Source organism: Halichoeres trimaculatus, unplaced genomic scaffold (assembly GCF_033239565.1).
Source record: "Halichoeres trimaculatus isolate MK-OKI-2021-1 unplaced genomic scaffold, fHalTri1.1 fHalTri1_scaffold_11, whole genome shotgun sequence".
Classification (NCBI taxonomy): domain Eukaryota; kingdom Metazoa; phylum Chordata; class Actinopteri; order Labriformes; family Labridae; genus Halichoeres; species Halichoeres trimaculatus.
Window position 1 is genome coordinate 35,011,670 of NW_027437189.1, and position 20,887 is coordinate 35,032,556.

Sequence of the window (20,887 nt, forward strand, 5' to 3'; positions counted from 1 at the left end):
TATTTTTTGTATCCGAGCTGCCCTGAGCAGTGCTTTCCAAGAGTCAGCATTGTTTGGAGAAACCAGTTTCCCCTGGTCATCAGAACAATGGATAATGCACTCCACCTTTGGTGGTGGGATACTAATTGTTTTTTCATTGGTGGCCATAGTCAGGCAGTTGCAACTGCATTATCCAAGATCATAGCCTTGTGAAATGTATGCACTTGTGAAATGTTGGACAAACAAGCTACAGATTTGTTGTTCAAAAGTAGGTGTGTGAAACATAAATTAAGAGTTCTCAGACATTAACAGACAAGCTTATAGAAAAATCTGTTTCTTTAAAATAGCGAGGTCAACTCTTTAAACATAAAGAGTTTCAACTTACTCAGTTTTCTATTGCTACACAGAAATCCTAATTTAATTCAAAACCTGAAGTAATGAAATGAAGATGTAACTGGGAAAGACTAGTTTGTGACCTATATGACCCAGTTGATAATATCCATCTAATTAAAGGGTTACAATCACCAGTATCAATATAGTGTAAGTGTATTATGTTAAAAAAGAAGGAAAAAGGAAGGAAAAAAGTGAATGATATATTATCTGAATCTTTGTGGTGTATCCCAGTTTTTGAATTTAAACTGACTGACTGCCACTGCACACGTTGCCTACATGCCCAGGCAGCCCCCTTAATTCACAGCATTAGCTGCACCTGTAAGAGAGTACACTGATTGCTCTCACTGCAAGTCCTGACTCAGTAGAGTAGGCAATAGAATACAATGAAATGGGCCTAAGCCATGCACTTTGCACTTTAACAAAAATAGTAGTATTTTAACGTTCTTGTGTGTCTTTTAGCATTTTACAGTACAATGCGAAATATAATAAAATATCAAAATGTTAATATAAGAAATGAAATGTAGCCTGTATGAAAGGCCTTTATTTGCAGTTTGACTTCCTAAGTGTCCCTGTCCTTGATGAGACAGTAATAAGAAATTCTATGTTGCGTAGGCGAAAATCATGCACTTGTACTACTCTTCCAATTTAAGGCTCACAATCACCCATGGCAAGAAACAGTATAGGCATATTATACATTTTCTGAATTCTTATGGTCCTGGGAGTGTTGTAGACTTTGGATTTTGTGTCCCTGTTGCTCCTAGATGACACAGGGCTAAAAGATAGTATATCATTTAGGTGAAAATTGTATTTTTTGCCTAAGTTTTGACAGTTCAAGGAGTTCTAGTAACCTCTATATTAGTCAGAAAGGTTCACATTTTATCTTGAATGAAAATGATACCACAGACAATATTGTGAAGCATTGACAGATGTCCTGTACACAAGTCTGAAGCGGGATATGTACCGTTATCTGAAATGCAATTTCTTGAAGGGGCAGGTATACTTCATGAGCTGATAACTATGATTTAGCTACCACTCTGGAAGGTCTATCATACCAAAATACAATATACAGACATAGATCTTTTCAAAAAATATAAGTAACCTTCGTCACCCTGAGTGGCACCTATATCTGGTCTGGCCCACGGACTATTTTGCCCAGTAGATGGCAGTATGAGCCAATTCATAAGAATATCCAGGACACAATTGAGGGACTGTCTGTCAGTTTTGTTACATAATGTGACATGACTTTGTTTATAATTGCCCTTGTGTTATTTGTTATTAAATACAAATTCACATATTTCTTGTCTACTGTTATTGTACGGGCAGCTGGTCCCTTTTGTATGAGGTTTTCCATCTCTGAATCCTATGTTTACAAATGAAATTCTATTATGAACTACTGTATATCTATGTGTAAAGGTATAGTTTTTAATGTTTCAGGTGAAGGCCCCAGGAGATTTCCCAATAGGTCATAGGTTGACTACAAGTGTTTTAGACAGTCCAGGTTGAAGGTCATAGGTCAGATGAAGAAAGGTGCCTTGTAGTCTAGAAAGAGTTCTGCTCTTTTTGGTAAACTAAAGGTGTATTGCGATTTTATATAGTGACTGTCTTATGTAAGCAGGTATTTAGAGCCATTTGTGAGTGGTTCACATTGGCTTTGGATCCCCTTTCAGGCATGCCTGGGTGCCTGATTGACACATGCCTTTTCGTAATTAACCCTTTCATTCATACAATGAAAACTGTCAGCAGGATTTTCTTCGTCATCTTCACATCATCGCCCCTCAGAAAATAACACTACCTTTGACTTTGACGCAGTTGATGGCATGGTGGAGGGAGCTGTTGAGGCAGCTGATGAAGAGTATGCCTGCAGAAGAAGGGATGTTTGTGGTTTTTTGTATCCAGACAGTGATGTGTATGCAGCAGACTGCTTCTCTTGCCCAAGTTAGGATAAACGTCTGCCCATGTTAGAAAACTAATATGGTCAGCTCCTCCAAAGACTTTTATTTTTACAGTAACTCTTTAAAATGAAAGAATGTGTATTCCAATGCCTCTAACAAAGGGAGATATACTGCTTGCTGTGCATATTTTTTTTTTTTACTATCACTGTTATTATCATATCTATATTAAAATACCATAGCTCCCATGAAACCGTTGAATGCAGTAGTAAGGATCGTACAGTGTTTATGCTCCTATGGACAGACTGTGGCCAGCTCTTCCTCACTGTTGGGCCTCACCTTGTAACGCTCAACGTACTTATTATTATTATCATTTTTATTATTATTATTATATTTATATTTATTATTATTATTATTATTATTATTATTAAGATTATCATAGCAGTGTACATAGTAAACACTGTAAAAAAATAAAAGCGTCATTTAACGTAATATATGTTTTATTACCCATTAATCAGGAAGTCTTTTATTTTGGTAGTGAGTCCAGTGTACCTATGATCGCGCTCTTCCGTTTCTTCGTTTTTAGACCTGAAACGGAAAAAAGAAAAAGGAAAAAAAGGCTCCATTTTCGCTTTTTCTGTTCATTGGTATTGACAGAAAAACGAATTATACTAAAGTCCCCTGACCCCCTTGGTCTAGTTTGACCAATAATTCAACTTCCCTTTATTTGATCTATATTAACAAACGTAACTTTGAAAAACGATCGGATTTTTCTTTCGTTTGTTTTCATTTTAAAAAAGAAAAAAAAAGCAAAAAATATCGTTATTCAATGTTATGGTTTTTGATTCATAATTGAACGTTAATTAAACGAATGATTCACGGATTTGTTCTACCCATAGACTGTAGGTTCTACCCAAGTGTGTTGAAGAATGTTTACTGGGGACGTCACGTGGTCACTGCTGAAATGTCGCGAGAGTTCATGTAGCAGAGCACTTCCATCATGGCAGGCTGTAAGTTGGTTCTTGAAGGCAGAGTTAGTATAAACGCGTTTCTTTTAGGGCTTACTGTGCTTATTATTCCTCTGATCAGGACGTTTTTTGGACAGCTGGACTGGGTCTTCGATTATCTGACGGAAACGCCAGGGAAAGTCGCGATCTGTGTCCATATTGCAGTTGTCAACGGCCTCCTGCTAACCATTTACAGAGGACCTATTTATAAGGTAAAGATTCCTGCCCTGTATCTCCCTTTAACAGTTTGGTAAAGTGAACAGGTTTGGTTTTTAAACGGGGTGGCATTCTATCTTCTGTGAAGAAATCTCGTAGAGCCTGATATAACTGACTTAGCCATGCCTTGGTTGGGTTGTTAAACTGAATCTCCCAGCCGGCTAACATTAGCCTCCCAACAGGTTTTATGTTGGATAATCTGATCAGATTAAGAGGAAGGAGACAGGTGGTGTTGATGTGCTTAAACTAGAAACCTAAACCTGGTAAATCCTCTGCCTTTGACTCACAGCTTGTCTCTTCTTGGCTTTAGACCCTTCATAAGCAGTCCTGGAAGCTTCTCTGTGCTCAGATGAACAATATTAACAGAACCTCATAAGGAAATACATGCATATGGTGTTGATTTGGTTGGTTTTCAGTGAAATTTGCTTTCATTAGATAAAATTAAGTGTTTTATCGATTAACAACTTCCTGTTGAGTGTTAAACAACAATCAACAAAAATGATAACAATTCATGACAAGCAGCAATATGTATAATCGTACACTACAAACCTTAAATATCTTACACTTAATTCCAGGTGTGTGGTTAGGGTCTCAGCCGATGGAGGACAGCTACAGAGAAACTTATCCATCTAAATTATCTTCTCTCCTGGCTCATCTTTGATGTTTTATTCATTTTATAAGCAGGTCTGGTTATTGCTAAATGTCTTCTGCCAAGCTTTATTCAAAATATGATTATTCTGTGTCATTTCTCTGTCTCTGCTATTATTATTTATTGGCATGAAATGATCTTGAGTTTTTGACAAAAAATCGTAACAACACTTGGTGCTATTGACCAAACACAGTGTTGGAAATGCCTTGGCTATAAATGGAAATTTTGAAAAGTAAAGTAATGTGTGATTTATTTTATGGGCAACCCTCACAGCTTTGTTCTGCCTTGTGTACAGAATGTCCTTCAGAAATCAACTTATTCTGTATGTCCTTGAACTTACTACATGGTAGCAAGTTATGTTAGATACAAAGCAGATATCCAACAGATAGATTGAGCCACTGGAACAACATTTAGGGTGATTCACTCCATAAAACTTAACATTTAAATCAAGCAACATTTCCGGATAAGTTTGTGCTGGCCAATGGTCCATCAACTATTTTTAACAAGTAACTTTGAGCTAAAGAAGCATTCCTGAGCTGAAGAAACAAAGGTCAACCCAAAATTTCATGCTTCTTTTCTTTTGGGAGATCTCCACCCAAGTAGAGTTGAGCCAGTCATCTGGTGTATTGGGGAATACTAAGTTCAAAAGTGGAGCAACAGATGCACATTTTGTTAAAGACAGCCAGCAGGTACAGCAGATTGAGCACCACAAGCTCAACACGGTAGTTATATAACAACAGTACTGTTGTCCTGTTGTATGCGTAAAGTGCGAAGCGGAGTATGACATCATTGTTTCCACTGAAAACGTCGGCTTACTGTTTACACGGCAATGGTGTCTGCAGTGTTTCAGAAAAGTCCCACTCTGGAGGCGTTTTTAAAACTTTGTATTTTAGGTCGACTGAAACGCCGTTTCCATGTAAACGCGAGGCTGAAACGCAACAAAACTTTTGCATTTCACCCTAAAACCGTTGTCGTGTAAATGGCCCCTGAGTCTTTCTCTCTCTCTCTCTCTCTCTCTCACTCTCTCTCTCTCACTCACTCTCTCACTCACTCACTCACTCTCTCTCTCTCTCTCTCTTTCTTTCTCCAGGTGGCTGTGAGAGCCTGCTTCCTGGGAGTGACATTTGGCATTGGCTTAATTATAAGCTGCTCTGACACCACATGGACACATTTTGGCTGGTGTGTAGGCTTGTTGCTCATGTTTTAAAATCAGAAGGTGCATTTGTTGTAGAATTTGCTGAAGTCTAGCTGCCTGTTTTGCAGGTACATGTGCTCCCTGTCATTCTTCCATTACTCTGAGTACCTGGTGACAGCCATCATCAACCCCCGCAGCCTGTCCCTGGACTCCTTCCTTCTCAACCACAGCGTGGAGTACACGCTGGCTGCTGTGTCGTCATGGGTTGAGTTCACTGTGGAGAAGCTCACAGTCCCAGGTGGGTCTCATCATCAGTGCACTGAATGTCATGACTGTGTTCTCCTGCAGCTTTACTCATTGAAGAAAGCCACAAGGGTTAAAGAAGCCTCCGGTCCTCAGCAGAGACTATGTGTAAGCTTCTGTGTGAGAACATCTCGTGTGTGCCTGAGCGTTGAACCCTCCTGTTGTCCTTCTCTCAGAGCTGAAGCAGCTGAGGTGGCTGAGCCTGGTAGGTCTGTTCATGGTGCTGTGTGGTGAAAGTCTGAGGAAGGCAGCCATGCTGACGGCGGGCTCCAACTTCAACCACATTGTCCAGAATGAAAAGGCCCAGAGCCACGTGCTAGTCACCACCGGGGTCTACTCCTACTTCAGACACCCGTCCTATGTGGGCTGGTTCTACTGGAGCACGGGGACACAGGTGAGCCAGGAAACATTCATACTCTGTTAGATCTGTGTAAATCTTTATACTGCCCAAACAGAATGATCAAGCTGCAGGAAACCACAAACATCTGGTTTTCTATTTGCAAAGTTTTTCTATTTCAAAACATTTTTAGCAATTACTGTCTCTACACGAAAATCTTCTATTATCTTCATTAAAAGTTTCTATTAGTTATTTTTATCTTAAATAGGCAAGTGAAGTCTATTAATTTCAGATTTAATGTTTGGGGCCGGAGAAACACCCTTTGTGTTTCTTTATGGCAGAAAATCATCTTAAATGTTAAAAGAAGCCAATCCTTGGTCCTGATTTTGCTTGGTGTCTTTGTTCTGTTCACTGATAAGCCGCTGACTGTTGCAGGTCATGCTGTGTAACCCCATATGTATACTCGGCTACACAATAGCCAGCTGGAGGTTCTTCCGGGAGCGGATCGAGGAGGAGGAGCTCTCTCTCATCCACTTCTTTGCTGAGGACTATGTGGAGTACAAGAAGAAGGTCCCCACTGGCCTGCCCTTCATCTCAGGCATTCGTGTGAACTAGTCCTGAGCTGCTCTCTGGACTGAACAGACTCAAAGCACTGAAGCAGGTCAGACCTGGTTGCTGTGTGTAGCGTCTGTTGTGGCAGCTGGCTACCCTCCAGAGGAGCGCCAAGCAGCCATCTGAGAGCCTGCAGCTCACAGACTCAGACAGTGATGGCTGGTATGGCGGCACACAGCTGAGCTGCTGTTTTTCTACCAATTTCCAAAACACAGTTAAAGACCATGAAACCTCCACTGTACTCCACCTATCTAATAATACCCACGCCATGTGTTTCTGTTTCTGTTTGCATGCTGTGACCACAGAGTGTTTTCACCGATGGTATTGAAAATCAGTGCTGGACAGACCCATGAGCATCACCTTAAGAGCTTTCTCACACCTTTCAAAGGAAGTCAAATCTTTCAAGTTTTTACACCAAGAGTTTGTCCCCACATTCACTAAATTTACAACCTTTAACACCTTTTACTGAGTTATGGAGTTCAGTGAATAACAACAACGTGCTAGGTATCAGAAAGTCAGCCCCTGAAAGTAAGAGCTACATTTGACAAAAATCACACAGACTCAGGCTGACTGCCGACAGACAACAGCTCACAGACTGAATAACAAACAGTCAAACAGACCAGAGTGTGGGTGTAATTATAAGCTTCCCACCCATATCTCTGTATTTGACCTACACTAACAAACATCACTGCTGCTTCAGTGAAAACAAGTAAAAAACAGGATCTCAGTGTTAACCCAAATGATCCTGATGACAGTTTGAGCCATAACAGTAAGGAGATCAAACTTTTTCCTGCCTGACTGTTACATCCTCAAAGCTCTGTAGCTCTCACACAAGTTTTCTATCGATGGTTGTCACAGTTTTATTCCTGAACACAGAGATTTTTAAGCGTCTCTCAACTCAGATAGGGGCTTTTTCACCTATCGAAATGATTGAAATGATTTTATTGTCAGTGGGTCTCATGTTTGTCTAACATCAAAGCAGCTCTATTTGCAGCATTGAAAACAGTTTCACAGATTAATATATTTCACTCAAGAGTTTGACACCAAATACTAGATGTAAGGTACCCACAGCTGCTTTTGATCTAGAACTGAGCTCTGTTCCTCATCAATGAAAGGAGTGACTCAGGCCATGTCCACACGTAGCCGGGTATTTTCAAAAACGAGTACCCCCCCCCCCCCCCCCCCCCCCCCCCCCCCTGGTTTTAAAAAATGCTTTCGTCCACATGCAGCGGGTAAATCCGCTGGTGGGTGCGGCTCCAAGCACGCCAAAGCCATAATGGGCAGTGTTTTCCTGATGTAAAACCCACGCCAGCCAATCAGAATGAGCCCCCATCATTCAGCTGTTTACCGGCATCCACATAAAACCATGAAACCGGAGTTGTCCAAAATCTTCACTTTGGCCGGTGTTTTCAGAAAACATCGTTTTTGGTGAAGTAAACGTATAAAAATATATGTGGTTTCCCAAATACCCGGCTGCGTGTGGACATGGCCTCAGTCTGACCTCCTTAGAGTCACCAGGTGTGTGTGTGTGTGTGTGTGTGCGCACGTGTGCGTGTGTGTACCTGTAGCTGCTAATCAAGCGTTTTTCACAGGTGACTGAATACGTCTGACCTTAACCTCTGACAGGTCTTCCTCAGTGTGCCCTCAGGCTCTCTCACTAAACCACAGCTTCAATTTGGTTTTGTAGTGTTACAGACGGATAGGTGTCAGTATCCAGAAGGAGCTCTCCTTGTGTTGTAGCCTCTGTTATGTTGTTGTTTATTTATAAATCATCTGTTAGGTTGCTTGTGAAAAGCCTTCATCATTTCTAACGACATCTGTTCATCTGTGTGTCTCTATTCACATGTTCAGCTCTCTTTGGCTACGTTCAGACTGCAGCCCTTAATGCTCAATTCCGATTTATTGCTCAAACCCAATTTTTGTGTTTAGCTGTTCAGATAACACCTGTAATGTGACCTGACTGCAGACTGTGATGTGAACAGCTCACGCTTCAGAAGTGACATGCATGCTCAGTTTAACATTAATGACATCACGCACAGCACGGTGTGATGAGGAGAAACAAACACAGAGCAAAACTGTGCTTCACAATGCAGGAAAGTTTGTTTCCATAACGCAAAACCTGATGTTACAGCAGCTCACCTAGAGTGAGCTCTTATTAAAGTAATTATGGCTATATTTTATTTCTTATTAACCTCAAGGCGGACGCTCTCTCCCGCACAGGGGTCTCTCCCGCCGACCGTGCTACATCTCAGAGCTGTAGTGCGCTGAACAGGTGAACAAAGAGGCGAAAACTTAGTTTTGTCATCTGTTCTGATGTTTGTAGTTTGTCTGGGGGCAGATCAGACAGGAGCAGACAGATCTCTGACTGACGCTGTCTCGTAGGAAAGTACAGCAGCACGCAAATACACACGGATGAGATGGACAGCAGTGGATCATCGGTGTATCTGCGTCCTGTAAACTGGTATTTTAGCCTGATTAATCCATTCAAAAAGTCGGCGCAGTGTTAATAAACTAAGTTTGTTAGATATAATACAAACATACGATTCATTCACCTTTATCCTTTATTGTGTGTGTAATGGAGACGCCAGTCGATCGCCCCAGCGCTCTCTCACTTTTTCTCATCACTCATCCTTTTATGCATTGTTTAATCAAGCTTGTAGCTGGATGAATAACGAAAATTCTTTATTTAAAAAAAAGCATACACTTTTTAATAATCATGTCTATATTAACCTCTAAATATGTTCTGTCTATGAAGTGACTTTCAAATCATTTGCCCTGAGGTAAACTGCTGCTGTAGAGTGACGTCAAAGTCACATTAAATGGGACCTGGCTGTTCAGACCGCGGTCGCATTAAAAAAAATTAGATATGTATCTGATTTAGTACCACATTTGAAAGTGGCCTGAATCTGATTTGAAAAGGTCAGATTCAATGCGACTTGTGCTGTTCACACTGTCAGAAACAAACCAGATACAGGTCACATTTGAGCCAAAAAATCAGATTCAGGTCACTTTTTGACTGCAGTGTGAACGTAGCCTTAGTGTCCGAAAACAAATGACTGAGCTGTATGTTGATGAAGTGGTCGAGCAAGGCTGACTCGGCCTCTCTCAGATATCTGAGCAGCTGCTGTTCAGCCTGCAAACACTGACTGTGTTACAGTAAGGAGTCCAGTAAAGAGGTCAGATCATGGTGAAGTCCTCTATGGGTTGGTGAACTCTGCAGAGTGTGTTGGTGTCTAACCTCAGGCTGTGTTTAAGGAGAGGATGAAGCCACAACGGCCTGTAAAGATGAAAAATGACATCTGTCAGGTGAAAAGACTCCTTTTCTCACAGACTGCTCTTCAGTGGGGTTTCCCCATGCAGGCCATCAGAAGCAGGCTGCACTTTCAGGCACTTGAGGCTGCATTAATACTTACAGACAATGTGAGGTTTCAGCTTGTGCAGAATATCTAAGAAAATCATCCCATGGATCTGCGAAAAAAAAAAACAGGAAAACAAACTCCAACAGGTGCAAACAGTTCATTTTGTGCAATAAAATGAATTGAGATGTCAGATTTAATGCTTTTCTTAATATAAATGACCTGAAAGCAACTTGTTTAAACTTCTACAAATTTCACCTCATCAGATTGGAGATTTAATTTTGGTTAATGGCACAATCTTCAGACAGTGCATCCCTAAAAAGGTGGTTTCAGACTGTGTGTTTTCTCTGGTGTGTCTCAAGGTAAGTGACTCACTTGTAGCATAGCTGTGAAGTGCACTGTTTAAGGTCAGGTCTTGAAAACACTGAATGCAGGGTAATGGTCAGCAGCATGGTTCACCTGAACGAGTTTTGGTTTTGTTGCACTTTTACTGTACATAAACGTTTATCACAGTTGTGTGTGTGTGCTTGAGTGAGTGAATGTGTGTGTGAGTATGTGTTTGTGAGGGTGTGAGAGAGAGCACTGAGTGCAGAACTGTTCAATAAAATCAAGATGATTATTACCAAGGCTCCGTCCTCATTCTTGATCTGTTGAGTGGATTTTTGAGTTTGTCTCTGCATTATGCAAACTAAAGTTACCATCCATCCATGAATGAAAAGCTGTATAATTGACTTTTGTTAATCAGCTGCTCATCAAAGACAGCATTCAGTTCAGTCTGGTTCAACCAGATTAGAGCTGAACATATAAGAATTATACATAGAATAGAATAGAAAATAGAAAATACTTTATTTATCCCTAAGGAGAAATTCAGGAGTCACAGCAGCAATGAAGAAAACAAAAGTAAGAAAGTGTATAGAAAGTGCAAAAAGGTCCAGAGGAAAATAGATGACGACATCCCATCCACCACTCTCCAGTCAGCCAGTCTCCACCTCCACAGGGTCCAGGACTGAGCCTCCCCAGCAGTCTGTTCAGTCTCTGTCTCCTGGATCCTGTCTGCCCACAGCAGGCGAAGCTCCTCCGATGTGGCGCCGGCATCCGATGTCAGTTACGTCAGCCATGTCCGTGAACAGCACAATGCCACTCTGCCCTCCGCCAGCCCCTCTGCCGCTGGGCTAGCATGGCTAGCTCATCCATCCCACCAGAGATAGATCCCATGTTCCCAACAACGATGGATGGAAGGACAGGTCCACATTGTCACCTCCCAGCTCACATCCGAGAACCAGCACGTCGTCCTCATCTCCTCCTCCTTGCCTTGTGGGAAGACATCAGGCCTTACACTAGTTAGCATTGACTTGCTACAGGCTGCTAACAGCTGATTTCACATGTAAACAATGTAGCCATGGTTACATGTAGGATTTCCAGACAAACACAAGAGAAGAGTAGTAAAAATATCACTGAAACCACAAAAAGTTGGGTGTCCATGACCAACAATGAACCATACAAAGTAATGATCCACTCCAAATACAAAGATGACGAAAAAGAGACGAAAAAATTACAAGAAACGGACAAAGAAGAGAGAGCTGCTGCAACAGGCAGCTACTTGGGCAGCACCTAGCAACGGAAAAGATTCCAAACAGAAAAATAGAGAAACATTCCATACAAACATAATCTGATACCACAATACAGTCCAGCATCAGTGGGACGAGATGAATTCTGACCCGTAGAGGCTCCACTGCTTACATTCCGGTACCAGATACTACAGCCAACCTTCTAGAGGACTTGAGGTCTCATCAGATCAGGCCAGTTTTCACTCTCATCTGACGCCACACACGCACACAAACCCCCTCAGGTCCATACATCAAACTCCTATAGCAGATTTGGGCTTGTATAATCAGTGAACCTATCTGTTGAACATTAAAAGTCAAGTCTTTGTTCTGACTCCTGGGCTATAAAAATCACGGGATAACATTAATGTTGCAGCTCTCAGGAAATATATTGACAATATGCCAGAGACATGTGCTGATGTAACTGCTGCAAAGGAGGACAAACCTAATATTTCAGTTAAAGTAGATAAAACAGAAGGACTCATTTTATCTTAGACTTGTTGAGCTCAGAACAACGATCTGCAAGCTTCAGGATCAGGATTTAGGGGCTAAAAAAGGCCAATACATTCAGGTCTGCCAGGTGTTATAATGAATTTAACTATCACCAGTAAGCCCTAACCATTTGGAATAACAGTCGAGTTAGGAGAGAATAGCTGATTAGTTATTTCATTACTTGGACCGTTCAAGTGCAATCCCCTGCCTTAAATTTTTTGAGTAAAAATCAACTCACCTGGGTTTACAGTTGGATGTGTGGCACAGTTAGTGAGGGAGGGTAAACAAAATGCAAGACAACAATTATTATCAACAGATATAATGTTATACAATACCTCTGATGTTAATCCTGCTGAACCACTGGACAGGCCTCTTTCTTCCGCTTTTGGAAGACTTCTAGTCTTTGAGGCATCTCCTCCTGTGCCAGGTTCTGTTGCTGTGGTCTTTTGTCATTTTAGGCCTTTGGACTTGCTCCGTTTTTGCAATGGCATGATCTTTGGTGGTTCAAAGTACTTGGACCACCTCTTTGTTGAGCCAGAATGTTCTCTTTGACCATTCTTCCTCTGCCAGATCTCGGCATTTAGTTATTTTATTAACCATATCACACAGAATCATCATACTTTATTTCTAAACTTACACCAAAAGTTATATCGTTTACTGAAAATAAATCTGAAAGGGATTTTTATTGTTTTACAACTGCTGAAAAAACACTTCTATACAATCCACGTATGGTTTAAAAAGTGAATTGGTGGTTCATTTGGGCTAATGAATTTGTAGAAGGAAAAAACCTCTTTTACGAATGGAAGTGACATAATTTACTGGTGTTTCTTCGCATCACTTTACTTTTGTCTCACGTCTAACGTTGTTGATGTAGTTATAATGCTGACTTATTCCAGTAGATGGCGGTAATTCACAGAAACCTGTCACCCGCATAGACGTCAGCACAGTGCATTGTGGGAAACAGTATGCCAGGTAGACTGGTCCGTTGCACACTGAGAAATTTTCCTAGATCAGTAGGACATCGGGGGATTTTAATATACAGCAGATTTAGCAAGTTTTCGCATACTAACTACTACATACTACATTTCAGCCAAAATAATAGGAACTGCTAGTGTAGTAGGCGGTTTGGAAAACAGTCTTTGATGCTGCAATATGAACATACTTCCCATCGATAACTCTGCGTTCTTCTTTTACATGTCACGCATGCGCACAGCTGGTTCTTCCTTTCTGCTAGCTTTTCCGCCATGGCCCCCAGTGTGAGTGAACCTGCCTCTTAAAGATCCTAAAAAAAGAGTCTTATTTCGTGTCAAAGCCCCGGAAACTGAGGGTGGTGGTGTGGGAGTGTTTCATCTAACATTTTATGTCTCAACGTTCAGTTATAGCATTGAAGTTTAAGTGTTTTAAAGGCTGAGATTCTCCGGGGCCTGGTGGCTAACATTAGCATGTAGCTCACCACGTTGTCAACACAATTTTTAAAAATGTATCTGAATGACTGTATTTATATTACATCATTTGTACTTCTGCTTCGTAACTTTAATTAACAACTAAATACATTTTATATTTCTATGAATAAGTTATCCCTTATTTTATTTATTTCAGCGCAGACACCTGAACGCTAGGCTTCGTGGTTAGCTGTAACTGAGTTTGGCTAACACAGACTAGATTTGCTTCCTGCGGCAAACATGTTTCTCCGCTTTCACACATTTTTTTCTCCAGACTGACGATTACCAAAACACATCTGGCTCAGCCAATAGCCTCTGCGTTATTTAATCGCAAGCAAAGCGGGCTTACTGTAGCTACTGTAGCTCAGCATGATCTGTGAATGAGTTTCTCTTCATGTCTTTGCAGCAGAAGAAGCAGAACCCCGGTAAAGGTGGTAAGAAGAAGAAGCAGGTCCTGAAGTTCACTCTGGACTGCACCCATCCTGTTGAAGATGGCATCATGGACGCTGCCAACTTTGTAAGTTCATGAATTACCTGAGCAGTCTGCATGTTTCAAACAGTTAACCCTAATGAGATACAAATATCATGAATCTGTAAACTTAAGGTAGATTCTCCTAAAAATTGCAGGAGCAGTTTCTTCAGGAGCGCATCAAGGTGAATGGGAAAGCTGGCACCCTGGGAGGTGGTGTGGTCTCCATTGAGAGGAGCAAGAGCAAGATCACAGTGTCTTCTGAGGTCCCCTTTTCTAAAAGGTGAGAACACTCTGCTCTATATGATGTGTGCTGCACTAAATGCTTTGGCATCAACGCTTTTTGGATGAAACTCTTGTCATAATCAAGCAGCAACCAATTCAAATTTTTCATATAACAGCCAATTTCCCAAACAAACCATGTTTGAAGGTTTTGGGTGAGAATATGGCATTTTCTTGTCACCAGTTCGGTGTGGAACTCTGGCAAAGCCCTGTGCGTGTGTGTGTGTGTGTGTGTGTGTGTGTGTGTGTGTGTGTGTGTGTGTGTGTGTGTGTGTGTGTGTGTGTGTGCGCGCATGTGCAGATATCTGGACCATAGGATTATGTATATCTTGTTGTTGTCAAGTCTGTAACAGCCTGTGCACACGTTTTCATTTGAAAGTTGTAGCACCTGAAGTGTCGGTGAGAGTGGCAGTCAGGGGCAGTGTGATTACCTCCGCTGAGGAGGTTGTGTTTTTGGTAGGGTTTTCTGTGATCAACATAACTCAAAAACTAACAAACGGCTCTGATGCAAAATTTAATGATTTTACAGACCCCTCTAGCGCCTGACCAGCGACAAATCTAGCTTCTTTTCTGGAGTTTAGAGACTAGGCCTGGGGGATATGTCAATTTTATCAATAAATTTGAATTTTTCTTTGTGGATGATTTAAAAAATGAAAAATTCAAAATTTTCTCCCCCAGTATTGCGCAGCTTTTATACCGCAGCAAGCGCTGACTCCACGTGTGTGAAGCGGGATTTATCAGTTCACTAACAAAACAACAGAAACTACAATGTGATGAAAATGTTTGTGTGCGGCTTTGACACCCAGCACCTTGACGGACACGTGTTCCTTATGGTCTGTATCAACAGCCCAAAGAGTTTAATATAAACTAGACCTCTCGTCAGTAAACGTTCAAACCCCTTTCCTTCAATCCTCTGTTTTCTATTTGTAGCTTTTCAGGGGTTTGATTAAGATCTTTGACTGAAACATTTACAAAGCCGGGACCCTTTTAGGTTCACCTGCAGATTATTAATGAGGTGATTGACGCACGTAAAACCTGCTGCTCTTCAAAAAGATACTCAGATCATTTTTAGATTTAGAAAGTTTAGAAATATACGTTAGTTTTAGAACATCCCCACTCTACCGAAGTAAATCCCCTCTTTTTGGCGATATGGATGGATCATGATTTGTGAAAATAGACTGCGGGGAGGGAGACGGGATGACGACGGGCGATCGAACAGAGCAGCGCGCTGCTCGGACAGACATGACTAAGAAGTTGTTAAACTTTTACCTGGGGGAAGCTGAGTCCTGCCTTTTCTGCAACTCCCTCTGTTTCACCAACTAATCCTCCATTCAACATAAATCTATCTGCAGAGCAGAGCAACAGAAGGAACCTGCAACAAGGTACGCTCTGACAAGCAGGGGTGGACCAGACTTTTTAGACTGGGGTGCCCTGACCAGGGCACTGACTTATGCCGGGAGGCATGAATTTTACGAGTCCACACTAGAATAAATAACATTTATTTCTTTTTATTTGTTTGTATCAAAATTACAGGATTAACAGGCTAAAGCTTTACCAAAAGATAAAACTAGACTGAAACAAAACGTTTTTTTAAACTATTTAGAAGTAGAATATAGCTGAACAGTGCCATAGAGCACTGAGAGTTAATTTTTATTTTCAAACACAGAAACACAGTTATGTTTTACCATGCTTCTCTTTTTTCTGCAGAGTCCATAATAACTACACGCAAATAGATTTCTGTGCATATTAGACAGCAGCGTTATTTAGTGACTTCTGAGACAACCAATAGTGACTTTCCTTACTGAGGAGCTGGCATGCTGAAACTATCTAGGGATAGACCGATTATTGGCCGGGCCGATATTTGGCATTTTGGGGGCATATCCGCATCAGCTGATAAGAAACCCATTCAAAACTGTTTAGTTTTGGCTCTGATGCAGCTGCACTGCTATCTGCAGTCACTTCTTAGTCCCCAACACTGTCCCACCCACGGTACCATCTGATTAATTACAAGCAGAGCCATGGCTCAGGTAACAGCCAATCAGCAGTGAAAGCTGTGCACATGCAGCGCTGTCTCTCTCACACACACACAACATAGATTAAAAAAGATTTTGCCATATATATCTATATATATATGTATGTATATATATATATATAAATCAAAGGTAAGTTAATGCAACAGCCTCTCCCAAAATTATACTAAACTTCCAGTCCTCTGGAACTCACAACTAACGGAACTGTAAGCCCAATAATGTTATGTAAAAATAAGCGGCAGCTCTGCTCACTGACAGTTCCTCCAGATGTGTCCGTTGATCACATGAATTAAGGTTGCTGATAATACTGATATGGAAATAGTCATAGTAGAAGTATGTGTTTGTGAGAGAGAGTAGTAACCTAATGTGCTCTATTCTCCCCTCCCTGAACAGAAGTGCTCAGCTCTGCAGATTGCTGAACAGTTCTTAGTGAGACAGTTGTTGATTTAGTCATTTATTTAGACTCAACACACAAAAGAAAAGCAAAACAGATAGTTAACGATATACACAGCATAACTGAGCAGAGCAAAGTGATTCTTAACCAGCTAGCTTCGGTTAGCGAAAGTCTGCTAGCTTAATGCTTATGTCAATGGAAAATCCCATTGACGGGCTAACACAATTTGCATCGTGACTATCTTACTGTCTATGAGATTATTTTAACTTCAACAGACACATAAATTACTCCTTTTATCAATACCCACAGGAATACCTTTTTCTGCCTCTTAAAAAATGATAGGGAATGTTTTTAACTGCAGACATCCAGGAGCTGCTCGTTAATGCTTCTCTGCAGAGTTTCTCCACCTACGCTATGGAAGCCCCAGATGGTCAAAACATTTAAAATCAGCCATTTAAAACCAAACAGAAAATTAATTCAACTGCATTGCATGCCTGTAAAAGGCAGCACAAACTCAGTTCTGTCCAGTTGTTATTGCAGTCACATTGAAATTTGGAAAACTTTTTTTTTACTGTAGAAATCTTTAGCCATTCATTTTTTAAAGTTTTTATTTAACTTTATGAATATGCTGCTAAGCCTGGGAGCTGTTTAATAAACATGCTTGAAAGCATTTGAATGCAGTTAAGTGTTGGAGTTTGTATTGTTGAAAATTTTTACGCCAATATTTTCACCTTGCCAATATTTTCACTCTGACTGCAAATTAATATTGGCCTCAAATCACAAGTGAACATCAGTTCAACAAAACTTGAAGCTGATGTCTGTAACTCGGTGCGTTTACATGCAGCTTAAGTAATCAAGCTGTGAGCTAGTTTGCACAAGAGCAGATGATTAAGATGCACATAAACAACTTTTTGGGGCTGAAAATGGCCGAGCATAGCTCAGTTGACACATGTAGATAATACTAGTTCACTGTCTAACTTCACACAAAAAAAAAAATAACGCACACAGAGCAAGTCCCCGCCCACTCCAGAGAGGAAAGGACCCAGCTCGGTGGCTGCAGGCTCACAGGTTGCCTGACTCAAAATGTATTTGATTTAGAGGAAAGAACACGCCTTGGAGTATCGATTCTTCAAATACATGGTATTGTTTACTTTTTGAAGAGAGGGTGCATCAATACTTCCTCAGTATCGGTATATAATGCAACCCTACTGAGGTCTCTGTGGTTCTGTACAGCTGGAGCAGAGTTTGGTGGGCGTCAGGACTCATAAAGTCGACTCCTCCCCCCTTCGTTTTTCCCAGTAAATGATTTGGTTTGGGAGTTGAAGTTGGAACAATAGCAGAGTCTGTACTAAAGCCTTTCCTTTTACGGATCTTAAAGTTCCACTGAACTCAAATCCAGCTCATGAGTCAGTCCAGACTTAATTCAGTGACTGTACATTTGTTAGAAACACACACGGAGGTGGCAGTCGACCGGGCCCAAGGCATGCGACCATGGTTTCATTCATCACTACTTTTCCACCAGAGAAGAAACAGGTAACCACAGACAGAAATGTATCACTGTGGGATTTGATACCAGGGGCCAAAGTTGGAAAGAAACAAAGAAGCAAATTGGAGGAGGAGTTTGTGGAAATGTAAATCTATCTGACACAAATAAGCACGGTGCAGTGAGTCTAAAAAAGAGCCACATTATCTGTACATTTACCTGATCATAGCTATGCTCTCCTTAGGCTGCTGTAGTTCTGTACTGTGGATTACTCAAACCTGGCTATTGTCTCTGTTTCATTCTTTGTGCTAAGCTAATCAGGTGCTACATTACAAACAGCTGTGGCATAAATCCTGGAAATCAGCTTTTCCTCTGTTTATTTGTTTTAAAATATATGAAAAACTGAGAAATTGTCCCATAGGCTTATCTGATTTGGTGAATTTCTGGTTTTCTGGAGTAGGGGAGGGTTTTATTTTTTTTAACATGGCTTTGTTTTAGTGTTCTCACTTTCTGGGAGGAGTCATAGCAAATTTATACAATGTTGTTTTGAGTGTCTTGGTCTTCTAATGAAATGATAAATTTTGGGCCATATCCCCACCCCGACACATACTACATTTCTATACTAAAGCGCAGGAGAGCAAGTGCTGCATCTTCACAGAAAAAGCGTTGGAAGATGTTTCTTGTGGTGGTGTGGTTTTCCCAGAACTGTCCACTAGATGGAATGAGCTTGTCTGTGTGTGTTTCAATACATGCACGTGTTTCTGTGTGTCTGTGAACGTGTAGGAGCAGTACTTCGCCATGCACTAAAGATCACGTGCTCTTTTGCGCACAGTGAAGTTCCAGTTTATTTATTTATTTGTGTGTAGTAAATCCAGGTATGATTTTGCTGAATATTTTGCTGTAAATATGAAGTTTGTCAGCAACAAGCATTGGCTGACAAAAGAGGTTATTTCTTTTATGTAACTTTAAAAGAAGACAATAAGATGCTTCTTAAATAAAAGCAAACAATAACAGACATGCATGTGTGTACATATCAGGGTTATGGTTAAACAAAAGCATTTTTGTGAAAAAATAAAATAAAAAAATAAACACAAGGCTTTACATAAATCAATGACTAAAATTCTTAAGTGAGTTTACAAAACTTAATAAAATAACCTAAGATGACAGAGACAATGTCTTTAGTTTTGTCTCTGTCAATCTGTGTCATACATAAATCTGTTACTTTTACCAATCAGGAGTGCTGGTAGGCTGCCAACACTCCTGAATATGGAGGGAGTCTACCATTTTTTTAAACCGTTCTCCCGCTGATCTTCTGGCTTGTGATATCTCCTGATTGTCCCCCAACTTTGCGGAGCCTTAGCTGTTTTCTCTTTTTTTTTTTTTTTGGTGTTTACATGTTATTTTATGAGCTCAACTAACGTAGCTCTGCTCAAACGTAGCATCCTCTTCAATCAGAAAAGTTTAGAGTTTACTCCTGTAGCAACACGTTCAGGGCGGTATTCTGCCGTGTGCAATGAAGAGAGCGGAGAAATGTAAACTGCAAAGATCAGCCTGAGTTTGGTTGCTCAAAAGCATTGTACGATACAATTCACACCATCTGGAGAAAAAAAGATCATAGTTCTGAAGGCATGGTGGCTTTTATTTTGGTGTGGCGTTGTGCCACTATCATTTCTATGTAGTGGAAACCCTGTTATCTATCTAAAAATAAATGCTGAAAACAACCCTGGGACCTACAAAATCTTAAGTTTAGTTACAGGACTTGTATTGAATTTGGAAAAACATGAATCACAGCAGAACATCATTTGTGGCTCTGTCTGCCTTGCTCCTCTCAGTTTTACTCATGCATGCTGGGGAATGGTGAGATTGCATCTTAAACCCTGATCAGCCCTTAAAGCCCTCTCCTGGTCAGGCCCTGCTGCTGTCTGCTGATCCAACTCTGCAGCTGGTTGGACCCTGCAGTTTCCTGCTGATGATGCTGAAGGGTTGACTTATTTGAAAGAGCAGAAATGTGACTGGTTACACAGACTACCAAATTAGGAATGTGTGTAATCAGGCATATAATCATGGGGTGGAGTCTGTAATTAGAGCAGCTTTAATCACGTCTGAATGTGCCTGCAGGTATTGCAGAAAAAAATGTTACTGCAAGAATCCATAACACTCATCTGCATTTTTTCCAACATCAACCAGCTCCATGCTTTCAAAGTTCTGTGAATTAAAATAGTAGCATAAAAGCTCCCCCCTGTCCGCATCCTAACCTCATCACTAACCGACGATCTGCTTCTGTCTTATTGTCCCATTTGCAGGTACCTGAAGTATCTGACCAAGAAGTACCTGAAGAAGAACAACCTTCGGGATTGGCTGCGTGTCGTAGCGAACACCAAGGAGAGCTACGAGCTACGCTACTTCCAGATTAACCAGGACGAAGAAGAGGAAGAAGATGAGGATTAAAAAAGTTCATCTGATTTTGTACATTTGAATAAATGCTGTTTACAGTACAGAAGAGGCTCTCTGCTGTTTCCTTTGAGATCCACAAACTGGAACTTTGCTCTGGGACCCAGGTCTATTATCAAGGTTTATTATCAAACCAGACTAAAGCTCTGCAAAGAAAATGAAAACACTCCACAGCAGGTTGCGCCTCAGACAGACTTGATCAGTGAACTTAGCTGGTGTCAAAGCTCTGCTGTCATCATGCTGAATCCAGTGTTCACCATGATTATCACTGTGTAGATGAACAAAATCGCCTTTTCTAAAACTACATCTCTGACTGATCTGTTTCCTCCTGGTTTGGAGAGTATTCAACTTAACGTAAAAAATA

At 40.9% G+C, this 20,887-nt stretch overlaps 2 protein-coding genes across 2 annotated transcripts; both read left to right on the forward strand.

Moving 5' to 3' along the window:
• The first annotated feature begins 3,235 nt into the window (after positions 1–3,235).
• icmt (isoprenylcysteine carboxyl methyltransferase) lies at positions 3,236–7,706 on the forward strand. The gene is made up of 5 exons (XM_074682397.1): positions 3,236–3,480; positions 5,224–5,312; positions 5,397–5,566; positions 5,748–5,965; positions 6,344–7,706. The coding sequence occupies exons 1-5, from the start codon at positions 3,262–3,264 to the stop codon at positions 6,521–6,523; spliced, it is 876 nt and encodes a 291-aa protein (XP_074538498.1). The 5' UTR covers positions 3,236–3,261; the 3' UTR covers positions 6,524–7,706.
• Positions 7,707–13,069: 5,363 nt separating this feature from the next.
• LOC141798710 (large ribosomal subunit protein eL22) lies at positions 13,070–20,552 on the forward strand. Its single transcript, XM_074680515.1, has 4 exons — positions 13,070–13,228; positions 13,821–13,931; positions 14,042–14,166; positions 20,376–20,552. Exons 1-4 carry the CDS (start codon positions 13,217–13,219, stop codon positions 20,518–20,520), a joined length of 393 nt encoding a protein of 130 aa, XP_074536616.1. The 5' UTR covers positions 13,070–13,216; the 3' UTR covers positions 20,521–20,552.
• The last annotated feature ends 335 nt before the right edge of the window (positions 20,553–20,887 follow it).

Excerpts from the sequence above, each read along its gene's own strand:
- icmt (XM_074682397.1), top strand. The coding sequence starts at position 3,262 with ATGGCAGGCTGTAAGTTGGTTCTTGAAGGCAGAGTTAGTATAAACGCG. Across the intron at positions 3,481-5,223 it reads ACAGAGGACCTATTTATAAG|GTGGCTGTGAGAGCCTGCTT; the intron begins GTAAAGATTCCT and ends TTCTTTCTCCAG. Across the intron at positions 5,567-5,747 it reads GGAGAAGCTCACAGTCCCAG|AGCTGAAGCAGCTGAGGTGG; the intron begins GTGGGTCTCATC and ends TCCTTCTCTCAG.
- LOC141798710 (XM_074680515.1), top strand. Across the intron at positions 13,932-14,041 it reads TCATGGACGCTGCCAACTTT|GAGCAGTTTCTTCAGGAGCG; the intron begins GTAAGTTCATGA and ends TAAAAATTGCAG. Across the intron at positions 14,167-20,375 it reads GAGGTCCCCTTTTCTAAAAG|GTACCTGAAGTATCTGACCA; the intron begins GTGAGAACACTC and ends TCCCATTTGCAG.